This window comes from Xenopus laevis, chromosome 8L, assembly GCF_017654675.1.
Source record: "Xenopus laevis strain J_2021 chromosome 8L, Xenopus_laevis_v10.1, whole genome shotgun sequence".
NCBI lineage: Eukaryota > Metazoa > Chordata > Amphibia > Anura > Pipidae > Xenopus > Xenopus laevis.
The window spans coordinates 51304058-51319484 of record NC_054385.1 but is presented as its reverse complement, the minus strand read 5'-3'; the positions used below and the strand labels follow the sequence as shown (position 1 = coordinate 51319484).

General features: G+C 36.2%; 2 protein-coding genes across 2 annotated transcripts in view; both read right to left on the bottom strand.

Moving 5' to 3' along the window:
• Positions 1–15427, bottom strand: part of LOC108698913 (A-kinase anchor protein 17B-like) — a 47170-nt gene that overhangs the window by 16395 nt on the left and 15348 nt on the right. The gene's annotated exons all lie outside the window — the stretch shown is intronic.
• Positions 1557–6267, bottom strand: LOC121397033. The gene is made up of 6 exons (XM_041572765.1): positions 5253–6267; positions 4247–4315; positions 4084–4155; positions 3928–3999; positions 3763–3834; positions 1557–2610 (listed from the first exon to the last, which is right to left on the bottom strand). The coding sequence occupies exons 1-6, from the start codon at positions 5569–5571 to the stop codon at positions 2390–2392; spliced, it is 825 nt and encodes a 274-aa protein (XP_041428699.1). The 5' UTR covers positions 5572–6267; the 3' UTR covers positions 1557–2389.

The following is a 15427-nucleotide window of genomic DNA, read 5'->3' as shown; positions in this document are numbered from 1 at the left end:
AAAGGTTGGGGAAAAATAGTTCAAGCCTGTTTGAAGAGGGAGTTTAAAAGGACCGTGAACAAGACCGTGACAAAGAGAGGTAGCTGCTGTGTAAAAGAAGGTGGGAGAAAGAAGCAGTCTGGGTAGGAAGAGAAAGGGACTGGGTGACTAGACTGGAGAACATAGAAATGGTGGAAATTCACAAAAAGTGTTGATATAGTTTTAGTTTATTATTGAAAGTTTTGTAACTTATAAAGTAACTTTTATATTTACAAATAATACTGCTACGTATTTCTGTATTCTTAACATGTAACGTTTTCCCTGTCTATTTCTGTTTTTATTTACATGTCCCTTGAAAAAAGTTAATTTGTTTTGTCTGTATATTGTGTAGAACCTCTTTTCCTTGTGTATTTGTAATGTTTGTTTTTTTTGTTTTTATTAAAAATGTATAACTTACTGTGTGGTATTCTGTCTAGATTTTGTCCATGCATTGTCATTAACACACGTTACTTAGAACTGACAGGGTATAATAATTAAGATATAACCTTATAAATCTGTGTAGCAAAAACAAATCTAATTGTGATGTGGTAAACTGATAAATTAATCAAAATGTTTCGACTGTTGTACCTTTGGTTTACTTAAGTATTCGCATTTATAGGACCAGTCATTTATAGGTGTGAGCTGAATATGTGCTATTTTTTTAAGATAATCTTACCTTTATGCAGCCTAATTGACGGCAAAGGCTGAACATTACCATGTCAAATTTGACCATATATATGTAATTTTATATATAAATAACTGACATCTATTTAACAGGAGAAAATGAAACACAAAACAACTTGCAAAGGAAGAAACTTGTATTTTGCAAAATACCATTAACATTATTAATGTTTGTTTATCATTTACTCTTTTATAAATAACATTCACAATATTTTTTAGAATGGTTTACTTAAACATAGAAAACTTTTTACATCAACCAGGTTGGTTTAATGATTTTAATTTGAGGTGCTTAATTAGAATGAAGCACTTGCTGTATGTTCAATTGTACATCATGATAAAATTTGAAAGCAAATAATGAATGATTTAGCGTGCAGTGTTCTGTGTCTTCTACAAGTACTTTTGAAGAACACCAGTGTGCTATATGTATCAAATGCACCCTTCTCATTGTGGGGCAGATTCATCAAAGAGTGAAGTCAGTAGTGAAGTTCCGCCACTAGAATGAAATTCCGCCAATCTCCATTCATTTCTATGGGATTTTTAAAGGCGTATTCATCAAAGAGTGAACTTTCACTTCACCCATTGATAAATAAGCCTTTCAAAATCCCATAGAAATGAATTGAGAGTGGCGGAATTTCACTCTAGTGCTGGTACTTCACTCTTTAGTGAATTTGCCCATCAGAGTCAGTTGGAGCAAGGAAGAATTGTACAAACATTAGAAATAACATCAGACACCTTTGCTATGCCTTGTTCAGATGGACGAGCTGAATTGTAATGATTGTATGTTCTATTGAACACCATGCTTAAAATTTAAAGAAACAATAATCGTGCAGTGTACAAAACGTCTTGTAGAAGTCACAGAAGAACACCAGTGTGCTATATCAAATGGACGCTTCTCATTCAGAGTCAGTTGGAGCAAGGAAGAATTGTACAAACATTAGAAATAACATCAGACACCTTTGCTATGCCTTGTTCAGATGGACGAGCTGAATTGTAATGATTGTATGTTCTATTGAACACCATGCTTAAAATTTAAAGAAACAATAATCGTGCAGTGTACAAAACTTCTTGTAGAAGTCACAGAAGAACACCAGTGTGCTATATCAAATGGACGCTTCTCATTCAGAGTCAGTTGGAGCAAGGAAGAATTGTACAAACATTAGAAATAACATCAGACACCTTTGCTATGCCTTGTTCAGATGGACGAGCTGAATTGTAATGATTGTATGTTCTATTGAACACCATGCTTAAAATTTAAAGAAACACTAATCGTGCAGTTTTCTGTGACTTCTACAAGTACTTTTGAAGAACACCAGTGTGCTATATCAAATGGACGCTTCTCATTCAGAGTCAGTTGGAGCAAGGAAGAATTGTACAAACATTAGAAATAACATCAGACACCTTTGCTATGCCTTGTTCAGATGGACGAGCTGAATTGTAATGATTGTATGTTCTATTGAACACCATGCTTAAAATTTAAAGAAACAATAATCGTGCAGTGTACAAAACTTCTTGTAGAAGTCACAGAAGAACACCAGTGTGCTATATGTATCAAATCTTAAATATCAAAAAGGTTTCTCTTATAAATCAACTCGCTCATGATATGTTAAAAGAATATCATGATGCTTATAAAAATATCAAATACAATTAACAAATAAGGATTATTTAGAATACTCGTAAACAGATCTCAGATTTAAGTACTGTTAGAAACTTGAACACATTCATTATCTGATATTTCCTCAGTATTGAAAAGATGTTTTGCAATACGTAGAAGTAACAACTTAATAAATTTGACATCTTGTTTCAATTCAACAATTTCTTCTGAAGGATAACTGAACAAATCAATAGAGCACTGGGATGCAGCATCATCACGTTCTAGTTTGTTGCAAGTTTCCATAAGCTCTTCTGAAAAATCTAAAAAGAAAAGAAAATTGTAATTCCATTTTAGATTCACTACATAACAGACAATGTATCAAAAGCAACATAAAGATTATTAAACTATATCTCAATGTTTAATCTTTTGTTGTGGTTAGTTATTATTAGGGATGTAGTAAAGCTCCGAAAATATGTTCGCCAACACGTTTTGCGAACTTCCACCGAAAATGCGAACGTTCGCGAACTTCGATCAAACGCTAAAATCGTTCTAATTGAACGATTTGAACAAATTTAGGCATTCGATTGAAGGAAAAACATTCAATCTTTACCTGTCTAAGTAAAAAGTCAAAGGATTTTTAAAGGGGAAGTACTTCAACCATTGAATGGTCGAAGGTTTTTTTTTTATTCTAATTGAGCGTCAACCCAAAAACTCCGCAAACATTCGGCAGTCGCAAACAGTCGATGTTTGCACAAATTAGTTTGCCAATGAACACTTCGCTACATCCCTAGTTATTATAACTAATGCAATTGTGAAAAACACCTTTTGCAGTTGTGTTTAAAAAAGTCCAATGGGGATAAACCATAATCTATCTGCACTACATTCATAGAAGGTTCCGGCTTGTTTTGTTCAGGGTTTTCCATTCTAATAGCTACAAGTAGAGAATGATTTCATTAGACAATAGTATGCAATCTATATTCTGTTTGAAAAAGCAATGGCTGACCTCGCTTTTGATTTCATTACATTTTTGTTTTAATAAAAATTGCTTATCATGTGTGTAGTTGCAAGATTAACTTTTTGTTTTTTTAAAAATAAAAGTAGTAGTTTGGAGTGTGCATATAATTGTATACTGCTGTAATGGTCTCTTATAGACACTATATAACTAGGATGTCTTAGAAAGTGTTGTCAATGTTAGGACATATGTTTAAAGAAAGCATTTCTATATTAAAGCCTACAATTTATTGTAAAAATGCTATATTTTTATACTACTCAGGAGATGTGTTTGCATACTAGGAACATTATTTTGCCTTGAATAATACTTTATTAAAAAGATGACTTTGATTATATGTAACCTTTTTCCATTATGACTAATTTACGGATAAGAAACATAATACAAAATTTAATTTAGTTAAGTTAATTATAACTAGTGTTTTAACACATTTGTAACAGTGCTTACGAGTAAAATATCTTACTTTGAAAATTGCCAATGTCAGATGTGGGTTCAGCAGTTTTTGAAGTGGCATGCTTGGTTTGTGAAGAATAATCTGTATGTCAAATCACATAAAAAATATATTTTAAAACATTTTACACACCTAATAATTTTCACACAAAGTTATCAAATGCATTAAATATCTTACTATGATGATCCTCGATGTTTGAAGAAGTGGGTGTGCCAGATGAAGGGTCTTGCATGGTTTGTATGGAAGAATCTGTATGGCAATTTAGACAAAATGTATAACATATTTCCTAAAGAAATTTGATAGAAGGCTTAAAACAGGCATGAAATATCTTACTTAGAGAAACTTCGATGTCTGCAGATGCAGGTTGACCTTTTGTTGCAACAGGTTTTGTTTGTGAAGAAGAATCTGTATGGAAGAACATATTATAAAACTAATACATTATTTTGCTTAAACAAAATTTATGATGTAATGTTTATAATGGAATGCTTTTTCTTACTTTGACATGGTTTGTCTGAAGAAGGGTGTTTGTTCGTTTTTGTCCTGTCATGGTTGGTTTGTTTAGATTCTATTGGAAAAAAACAGAACATTTGTCTATTTTGCTGCAAAGCAGATTATGTGTGCATTTGTAAGACAAAAAAAAAAAACATAAAAATAAAAAATAAAAACTAAAGTTAAGGTGCAACTAAAAGTCAGTTTAAAAATAAAAAACACTCTAGATTAGTATTACTATAAAAAGTGCTTAAATGTAAACTTAAAGGACACCAAAGTAACACCAAAATATGATAATTACTTAGTTTTTTAAATTTGATTCTGGTGGGGGTGGTACTAAAAAGTGCTGTGTTTGTATTAGATTAGTTTTAGTAGGACATTGCAAAACTTGAGCCTTTTTAGCAAATGTACAGATAATTGCACACATCGAAATTTGACATCACAATATGACAATCACCGTCATAATACAAAAAATGCATGACACAATACCACAAACGAAAAACAGAACAACATCAAACGACACAAAACGAAAATTACAAACGACAAATGCACTGACCAATACAAGACAACCAGTCACAACCGACTATTGCACGACATAAAGCGAAAATCCATTACAAACGTCAATTACACAAACGACAATTACACGACATCAAACGATAATCAATTGCAAACGACAAATGCACGGCACATACGACAATCAAACAATCACGAACGACAATTGCACGACATCAAACGACCATTACCCTGATCAATACGACAAACGAGACAACCAATCACGAACACAAATTTTGAAAAAAGAAATTTATACGTAGATTAATACGACAATCACCAATCCATTAACAAACGACAATAAAATATAATCGAACTATGCACAATGTCATCATTAATCAACTGAAAATGTAACCGGCAAAAACATGATTTTTGAAAACTTTTTTTAAACAATAACCATTAAAGTATTTAAAATTTGTAATGATTTCAAAATGTGTATCTGATTAACAATATTAAATACTTACTTTTTCTTATTGTTTCACGAATTTTTTTAAGTTGATTCTTTTCTCTGCACTTCAGATCTGACCACCTTTTCTGCAGCTGTCTGATGTCTCTATCCACTCCATATTGCTTCTTTAAAATCCTTGCAATCTTTTGCATAATGGTCTTCTTATAAAAAGGTGGTTTCTTAGCTATTGTCCGCCAATCTTCATATTTGTATTTGTCAAGAAGTCTCACCATCGTCGCCATCTCACGATGAGACATGGCGGATGCTCTCTCTGTCGTCTTTCCAAATGCAGCGTGCTTTTCCATCCTTGCGCGCATGAAAAGCGGAAATGACATCACAGTGAGTTGGGCGTGGTATTTATAAAGGCCACCGTCACGACACTTTTATTCGTCTAAACGCCGAATATAACGAATTTTGTAGGCGCATTAAATTCGCTTAAAGGTAAAGTTATGGGTAACAGTTAAAACAAGAAGGATACAGTTATTTAAGGAACTTGCAAAAAATCCCACAGACAAAATAGTCTGGTTTACAAACATTTGAAAAGTTTAAATCAGGTGATAACAAGCAGCTCCTTTCGGGGTTTGTTAAAAATGCATTTTTTCAAATTTATTTTACAATAGAGGCCAGTATTAATTAAATTGGGATAAAGCTTCATTTTTATCGGCCAGGCCGGTAAAATACCGGTCATGTGGCAACCCTACCAGTAAGTGCTGTGAGAGGTAATACGCACATAACAATGGTATTGCTAGCCTTCCTCTGACCTGGACCAATGCTAGGGTTGCCCGGCCTAGATAGGGAAAAACCTGCTGGGGCTGGGTCAGTAATACACATTTATGGGAAATGTAGCTGCCAGTGATTTGTAATACCATCTATAAAATCTCTTGGCCGCCAAGGAAAACTTACATTTCCTTTGCCTTGGACAATGTGGACCCACCATTTATTTGACACAACACTGTAGCTTGTCTTTTTTGTTGTTGCACGCCACACTGTCCCTCCCCTTTTTGTGTTAAGTCCCGCCCCTTAAGTACCACCCCCACCACTGGCCGGTAATTTTATCTTTAAAATGTGGCAACTGGCTATAGGATCGGGTACAGAGGGTGGATCTTAATGGTACATTCTTTACTTGGAGTAAGGTTCTTAGTGGAGTCCCTGAGGCTCTGTATTAGACCATCTGATTAAATAGATAATATTATATTTAGGCAGGTAAAAATACAATTAATTGTGTACTTACATAGTTACATAGTTAAATTGGGTTGAAAAACGACAAAGTCCATCAAGTTCAACCCCTTCAAATGAAAACCCAACATCCATACACACACCCCTCCCCCTTTCACATAAATTTTATATACCCATAATTATACTAACTATAGAGTTTAGTATTACAATAGCCTTTGATAGTATGTCTGTCCAAAAAATCATCCAAGCCATTCTTAAATGCATTAACTGAATCAGCCATCACAACTTCACACGGCAGTGCATTCCACAACCTCACTGTCCTGACTGTGAAGAACCCCCTACGTTGCTTTAAATGAGAGTTCTTTTCTTCTAGTCTAAAGAGGTGGCCTCTGGTACGGTGATCCACTTTATGGGTAAAAAGGTCCCCTGCCATTTGTCTATAATGTCCTCTAATGTACTTGTAAAGTCTAATCATGTCCCCACGCAAGCGCCTTTTTTCCAGAGAAAACAACCCCAACCTTGACAGTCTACCCTCATAATTTAAGTCGTCCATCCCTCTAACAAATTTAGTTGCACGTCTCTGCACTCTCTCCAGCTCATTTATATCCCTCTTAAGGACTGGAGTCCAAAACTGCCCCCATACTCCAGATGAGGCCTCACCAGGGACCTATAAAGAGGCATAATTATGTTTTCATCCCTTGAGTTAATGCCCTTTTTTATACAAAACAGAACTTTATTTGCTTTAGTTGCCACAGAATGACACTGGCCAGAATTAGACAACTTGTTATCTACAAAACCACCTAGATCTTTCTCATTTAAGGAAACTCCCAACACACTGCCATTTAGTATATAACTTGCATTTAAATTATTTTTGCCAAAGTTCATAACCTGCATTTATCTACATTGAACTTCATTTTCCAGTTTGCAGCCCAGTTTTCCAGTTTAGACAAATCACTGTGCAAAGTGGCAGCGTCCTGCATGGAACCTATAGTTCTGCACAAACTTGCTTACTTGATGGACTTGTGTCTTATTACAACCTAACTTCCCATACTGCCATGCTGACATGTGGGTAGGAAGTGAATTGCTTGTACTACGCATTCTTACAGAGACATTAACAGTTTAATTGTTAGTTCAAAATCAGATTAGAAGTATCGATCATGAATATTATACTTAATATCTATCTATTGTTTAAAATCTAACAATTAATTAAGAGTAGAATATTCTGGTATATTGTTGTGCTCTTGCACTACGTCCTCACTATACTTGACAAAGGGGCGTGTCCCAGAAACGTTGCACTGCACTAATAAATTTGCAAGGGCTTGCCCTGTTGAACTAAATGCCTGTGTGCCGGTGAATTTCTACATACTCTTGGCAACATGCAACAATGTAAATAAATAATAAGCTATGTTTATATATTTATATAATTAAAGTACTTGTATTAAAGTGAACACAGCTGTTTTCATAATTGTATTTTGTTTTTTTTTTTAAATTGTAGTTAAAAAATTAGACAAGAATGTCAAAAAAACACGAAAAAAAAGAATATCTTTGTCAGAGACATGCACTTTTAAAGAGAAAACAGGAAATGCCTAATACACCATCAGTTCTAAAAAAACAAATCTTAAACTACACTGAGGATTTATATACTATAAATCTAGATGACCTAGCTAATATATCGGCAGATGATACAAACTTATCAGAAACAGAAGGCAAAGCCGAAAACTCCATAATCAACAGAAGCAGAACAAAAGCTAAAGAAGTGATGCCTACATCACAATGTGACCAATTGACCAGTGAAGAAGTGGGTAAAAAAATTTCAACAAACAAAAAACAAGAAAAATTTTCATTTGAAGAACTTGTTGTCTTGACAGAAGAGGTAAACAATAAAATAAAGTTTTTTCTGTCTCCATTAACACTAGTATGTACTAAATGTTTCTTGTGGAAACTGTGTTTATGAACTCTATAGCATTCTAATTTTATGTGAATATCGCTTATTTCAAAAACACACCATTTTGAGTAAAATTTGCATTTTTATAAATATACACTGTGTATGAAATAGAAAATGTTTCAAACACACTTAGTTACAAATTCAATGAATAAGGGTGGCATATGTAAATGTATTAAAGAACAGAACAAAACACAACTTAAAGGACAAGGAAAGGGAAATATATAAAATCCCATTTCCACTTTCTTTAATGAAAAAGAAACCTATCTCAAAGATACTTTAATTAACAAATGTGTACCATTTTTATAAGAAACCTGACTGTATGCAGTGAAATTCTCCCTTCATTTACTGCTATGGATAGGAATTGTCAGACCGTCCCTAACTGCTCTGCAGGGAAACAATCATACTTATGAACAGCAGGGGGAGCCCCGCCTTACTTCCCAGCCATTCAGATCTCAAGCAGCTTTGTTTATGACGATCCCTAGGCATCCCAGACCACACTGAGCATGTGCAGTGTCAATGTCAGACAAAGATGTATAACAAAGTTTCAAGATGGTGACCCCCTGTGGCCAACTTTGAAAGCATAAATCATTTGTTTGATTAGGCTTGTGGTGCAGTAAGTTCATGTTTATGTTTAGTAAACAAAATACAACATTTCTAGCATTATTCTATTTTAGACTTTCCTTGTCCTTTAATGCCAGGAGTCAGTCAGCATCTTCAAGGGAAGCTACTGTACATATGACATAACTCTTCATAGAGGTTGTAATTGATCATTAGCAGCAGCATAGATTCAAAAGTATGTATGATTCAAAATGTATGAACCATATAGACCCTCTCAAGTTATTAGATGCTTAACTTCCTACTAACCTATGGGGAAAAGGGAAACAAAGTGAGCTCGAAATAATAAAAAATAATAGTTTATAAATAAGCAACCATAAAGGGCTAAGAGCATCAGAATGTATATCTGTTTACTTTATACAGTTTTTAAGTATGCAAGAAATCCTAAAATAATACAGCTTCCTACATACTACAAAAATTATTCCTTGTTTTCTATCTTCTAGGTTAAAAAAAATTACAAATTTCTTTTTGGGGAAAAATCAAAAAGAACATCTCTCAATATGAAAACTAACATATGGAAATCTATACTAACTAAAATTAATGCTGTAGGCATTAGCGAAAGAAATTTAAAAGATCTGAAGAAACGCTGGTATGACCTCCGCAGGAATCTGAAAACAAAATTAAATGCCAAAACAAACACAAATCAGTTGAATGAAACAGAACCTGAACTTAATAGATTTGAAAGAAATGTGAAAGATACTTTTCATCCACATCTTCTACATGGAATAGTCGATGTAGACAGTGGTCATTCAAAACCAAGCACATCCAAAGGTATTATAAAATTTTCATTTGTGTGTTCTTTTGCTTGAAGTTGTAACGATAGCTTAATATGAAAAAAATGTGGATAGACACATGAAATTAACAACACATATCTGTAACAACCTAAGTCACCAACACATACAGAATAGTCCAATCAAACTTGTCTGTAATTAAAGTCCTGTGACATCAAGTGGAATAACACAGGAAATATCTATTTTTAAATTAAGTAAAATGCATTTAACAATTAAAAAATTACTTAGTTAGAAATGATCGTTTCAAAGCATCTTGTGTATAGAGAAACAAGCTACATGCATTACTCCATTGGGATTTAGGCCCATTACAGTATGGTGACACAATCAAATTCGGGGAGATTAGTCGGACCAGCAAATTATCACCTCTTGTTTGGGGGGACAATTTCCCCTGAACTGCCTTCCCACTGCCTTCCTCTTGCAAAAAGAATAATAGCATGGGGGAAGGCACACGTGGTGCTTCACGTTGCCAGAATTTTCCTCACGTGTGTATAGAATTATTCTCTATCACCTTTATTTTAACTAGACTATCATAGAAGATGAATTGAAGAATCTCTGCCCCACATGTTTTTTTCAGTAGCTCATCACCTTTAGCTCTGCAACAACTCTATTAATCTTTAGACTCTTCTGTTCAAAATGTTGTAATAAACACCAACGTGCTAATTTACTTACCTTACGTACTGTCAGGGAGCCGGGAGCCCCCTCTGGGGAGTAGTCCGGATCTAGGAGGAAGCCCCTCTGGAGGGATCAGGGTCGCGGTATCCAGGGGGTCAGGCAAAGAATATCCAAGTCCAGGCACAGGTCAATAGGCAGGCAGATTACTAGCAAAGTCCAAAAGTCCAGGCAAAGGGGTCAAAGGCAAGGGAAACAGGCAAAATTACAAACAGGAGATGATTCAGAAACCAAGGAAACAATGGCAAACGATTCCTATTTTCAGGCGCCATCTTTGCGCCTCAGGCGTCCTTTTAAGCTTGAATATGGCGTCTGTAGACACGTGGCGGCCATGGGCGCCGCCATCTTGGATTCGCCGGCGGCGGCGGGAGCGACACTTACCTTCTAAGCTAATTTACTTACCTTTCAAGTTGCACTAGCGTTGGCTTCTCTACACTTCGTCAAGCTTAAATTCAGTAGGGCTGCAGAAATTTATGAAAATCCAAAAATCCAATCAGTGGTCAGAAGTTATGCTAGCAACTGCAAATTAGCATACAGTAGCAACGTAAAGTAGAATAGATGTATTTGTAGCAGCAAATACATTACACTACACAAGCCCAGGAAACATGAATTAAATAACATAGCATAGAGTATTTATTTTGCCACAAAAATGTGTCCATTGCATAGGTTATGTACATTATTTTCTTAATATGGGTAATTCTTATTCTATGATTGACAAACCTTTTTTAATCTCCTTCAGATACATATAACATAGATCTACAAGATTCCGATCAAGAGAGCACATTATTGGAACAGAATATGCCATCTCCAGAACCTCATGAAATGAATTTACCAATATCTGAATCTGAATATGAAGAAGACGAGCCTACTTCTCAAAACAAGTCACCAAACTTTGAACAGTTGGAAGTCAATTTCCTTCAAAATATGGAAAAATTCCAACAAGAATATTTTCCATTCACATTAAACATTGCAAACACTATTGAGCAGAGTATTTCTACTCTCACAAAAGCAGTACAACAATTGCACAACACATTAGATACCAGACTAAGCAACATTGAGCAATTGTTAGAGCAACAAATAATTAATGCAAATTCAAAACAGAGTTCATCCTCAAACATTTCAGATGCAACACACACTTTACAGACTTTTCCACACACTAGTAATATGTCAAAAACTTCCAAAAAAATATATGTCCCCCCTTCAAAAAAACAACCCACAAAAAATGAAGCACAAGAAACATTTGAAATGTTAGCAACAGATTCAGTGAGACATGCCCATCATGATGACATCACTTGCACCAAAACTACTGCATCGATTCAATTTCCAAAATCAATTCTTGAGATTAAGCAAGAATTTCTAAATGAGTTGGATTAAAATTTAAAGCACCGGTGCATCTCTTCAAACAGTAGTGGAGATATGCAATATTATACAATATTTGTTTATTTTTGAAAATGCTTATTGAGTAAACAGTTATTTAGATGACTATAAAAACATATTTCATGTTACTTAAACATATTCAACAACAAAACATATTGGTGTATCAGTTTTTCTATATTTGTCCCTAAAGAGCAGTGTATTCATTTACATGTCATACCCACAGCATTTAGTACTTCTTTGAGTATACACTAACGTTTACATTGCAGCAGCAGTGTATCTGTCAACAGTTTTTCCCTTATGATGGTGTGTTTTTAATTATTATTTTAGGATAATTTTTTTTTAACTTTATCTAAGGACCTCTAGGTCCTCATCCATCTATACGTCCCTTACCATATAAAATTATATATTTATCTATTAAATGTTCTTAGATCTTGCCGATGGATCCCCATCCTATTGAACCCGTGACTAAGCAATATTCTGAAGTAAAAGGAGTTGTGGTGCAACAATAGCATGCAAAATGTTATTGGGGTAAGTGCTATGATTGGGCACTAAGTGGACTGTGAGCAAAAATTGAGGCTAAGTTTGGCAGTACACCTAGTTTTAATGAAACTAAAAAGTGCCTCCAAGCCTGGATATCAAAAATAAGCACCTTCTATGAGGCCACTGAGAGCAACATCCAAGGGGTTGCAGAGCAACATTTTGCTTACAAGCTTCTGGTTGGTGATCATTGCTGTAGGCCAGTGATCCCCAACCAGTAGCTTGTGAGCAACATGTTGCTCTCCAACCCCTTGGATGTTGCTCTCAGTGGCCTCATAGATGGTGCTTATTTTTGAATTTTAGACTTGCAAGCATGTTTTAATTGCATAAAAACTAAGTATAGTGTCAGGTAGAGCCTCTTGTAGGCTGGCAGTCCACATAGCGGCTACCAAATTGCCAATCACAGCCCTTATTTGGCACCCCAATAGACTTTTTTATGCTTGTGTTGCTCCACAACTAATTTTACATTTGAATGTGGCTCACGGGTAAAAAAAAAAGGTTGGAGACCCCTGCTCTAGCCTATAGCTCCTTCCCTTTTGACGTCCAAAGTGCATTTCTTTTGGATTTTTGTGGTATACATGTGCTCACCTCTAAGATAAATCTTCTGCATGGTTCATTAATATACACTTATGTTCCATTGGTGTAAGAATAACACTTTTCACACAAATTAGCTGTGTGAGCACTTTCCAGAACAAGTGTATTACAGGACACTCCCATACCATATGCAATAACTCAGCTGGATTGTATTTACATCTGGGGCAGAAAGGGCTAATACATTTTGTATAACCATTCAGGTTGGCCTACTGTACATGCTATGTGTCAGGGAGCCAGGAGCTCCCTCTGGGGAGTTTGTCGGGAACTAGGAGGAAGCCCTCTGGAGGGATCAGGATCGCGGTTTCCAGGGAATAAGCAGAGCATATCAAAGTCCAGGCACAGGTCAAATAGGCAGGCAGAATAATAGCAAAGTGCTAAGTCCAGCCAATAGTCAATAATCAGGGAATCAAGCAGGATATAGACAGGGAAAAACACAGGAGATCAGGAACAGGAACCCAGGATACAGGCAATGTGATCCTATTTTCGGGCGCCATCTAGGCGCCTCAGACGTCCTTTTAAAGGGGATTTTTGGTGCCCTTGCACCGCCGTCATCACGTCCACGACCGTCGCGCTACATCTGCGTCCGTCGCGCTGTGTTGGCGTCTTTGCGCCTGCGCCCAGGCGTCTTTGTGCCGGCGCCGCTACCCACATGGTGGCCATGGCCGCCGCCATTTCCCAAATCCCAAATTTTGCCCCCAAATATGTACCTGTGCCCTCAGCAGCCAAGAGGGAGGTGGGGGGTGCTTAGGCCTGCAGTAGGAATCACGGGGAAGAGGGGGTTGAAAAGGAGGTTTATGAAATTGAAAAACTATAAAAGGCCAAGTAAACCAAGGATTAAAAAAAAAATCCCCTTAAAAGAGCGCCCCCCCCCCCATGATTGCGCCCTAGGCGGCCGCCTACTCTGCCTACCCCTAGTTCCGGCCCTGATCAGAGGTGTCTAAACTTTTTGCAACGAGGGCCAGATTTGATATTGTGGAAATGTGTGGGGGTCAACCATTTAGCCCGGCATTCTTTGAACCATTTACATCATTTAACTTGTTTAATTAAGAAATAGCATAGCCGAAATAATTGGGCACATTAGTGAAATGATGTGCCACTTGGATCTATACTGCTACCTGTGTGCTGAAGGTGTTAGCAATAGACACGTACTGGCATGGAGTGACGCACTGATCTTGCATACTTCTTTAGCACTGAAGGTGTCAATAGAAGTACAGAAATGCCAGTACAGTAAAGTAAAGAAGTGTGCTAGAGCAGTGCATCTCTACGTTCCAGTAGGTGACTATTGCTAACACCTTCAGCACACAGGCAGCAGTATAGACCCTGCTACCTCTACGTGATTCCTGATTGAACTGTACTGGGGGGGCCACATTATTCTTAATTCCATGATGGAGGCTGAGGGCCAGAGTAAATTTGATAAAGGGGAAAAATTGGCCCCTGGGCTGCACTTTGGACATGCCTGCTTTACATCTTAAAGTACAAATTAGTGTAGATTTGGCAATCCATCAATGTTGGACATACAGGAGCAACAGCACAGTCGGGTAAAGCCAGAACAGTAATGTTGCAAATTTGGATAAATTATAGTTCCGTCTGCCATGCTCATACTATGCCTTTCATCAGGGGAGTCACAAACAATAATTAGTAAGTACATAGATGGTACTTTAAAGTGGGGCAGAAGCCCCTTATCTTTCTTTAGTCAGATGTAACATTTTATGGACAGAGCCTTTTCACAGACATATATTATGTCTCCATGATTCCACAGGGCAAAATTGGTAAATGGCAACGTGGGTAACACTAGTGAAAATTCCCAAGTGTGTATTTAGTAATAGTTGCTGGCGTAAATCTGTAGCAAAGTAGGCACTACCCAATGCCAGCCATAACTGGACTAATAATGTTATCTTTTGCAATACCTGTTGTACCAGACTTTAGTTTGCTAGCTCAGATCTGCAGAAGTGCAATACAGTTGATAGGAGTTTGAAAAATTGAAAGTGAAAATAAGAGTTAGTGAAAATAAAGTTGGACATTTTTGTACGTCCCAAAAAAACTTGCATGTTTTAAATTTTCATGGGTGATATGTTAAAATGATAAAAAATATTCTCTAGGGTACCCTCATTCCCCATAAAATTTATAACATAAACAATACTATAAAGTTGGTACTTGTGTACGACAATATAAGACCTCTATTTTATTTAATTAACTTTCCCTGGCTTTGTGTAGTGTAATGTAATTGCTGCAGCATATATTTCCTTTGTAGTTTTGACTGTACAACGTATATTAATTCAACATTGCTGGCTTAACGTTGGACTGCTTATCGTAAAATCATTAGTGCAACTTCACAAGCATTTAGTAACCTGTGCGCAGGAATCTTCAGAAATTTATGTTGTCGCAGCGAATATAAGTATGGCAAAGTGTTACGGATGTGAGCGAGTCCAGCACAGGCGGATCGTCAGAGGTAATTAAATTAGCCTCCATGTTCCTAAGTGCTTATTG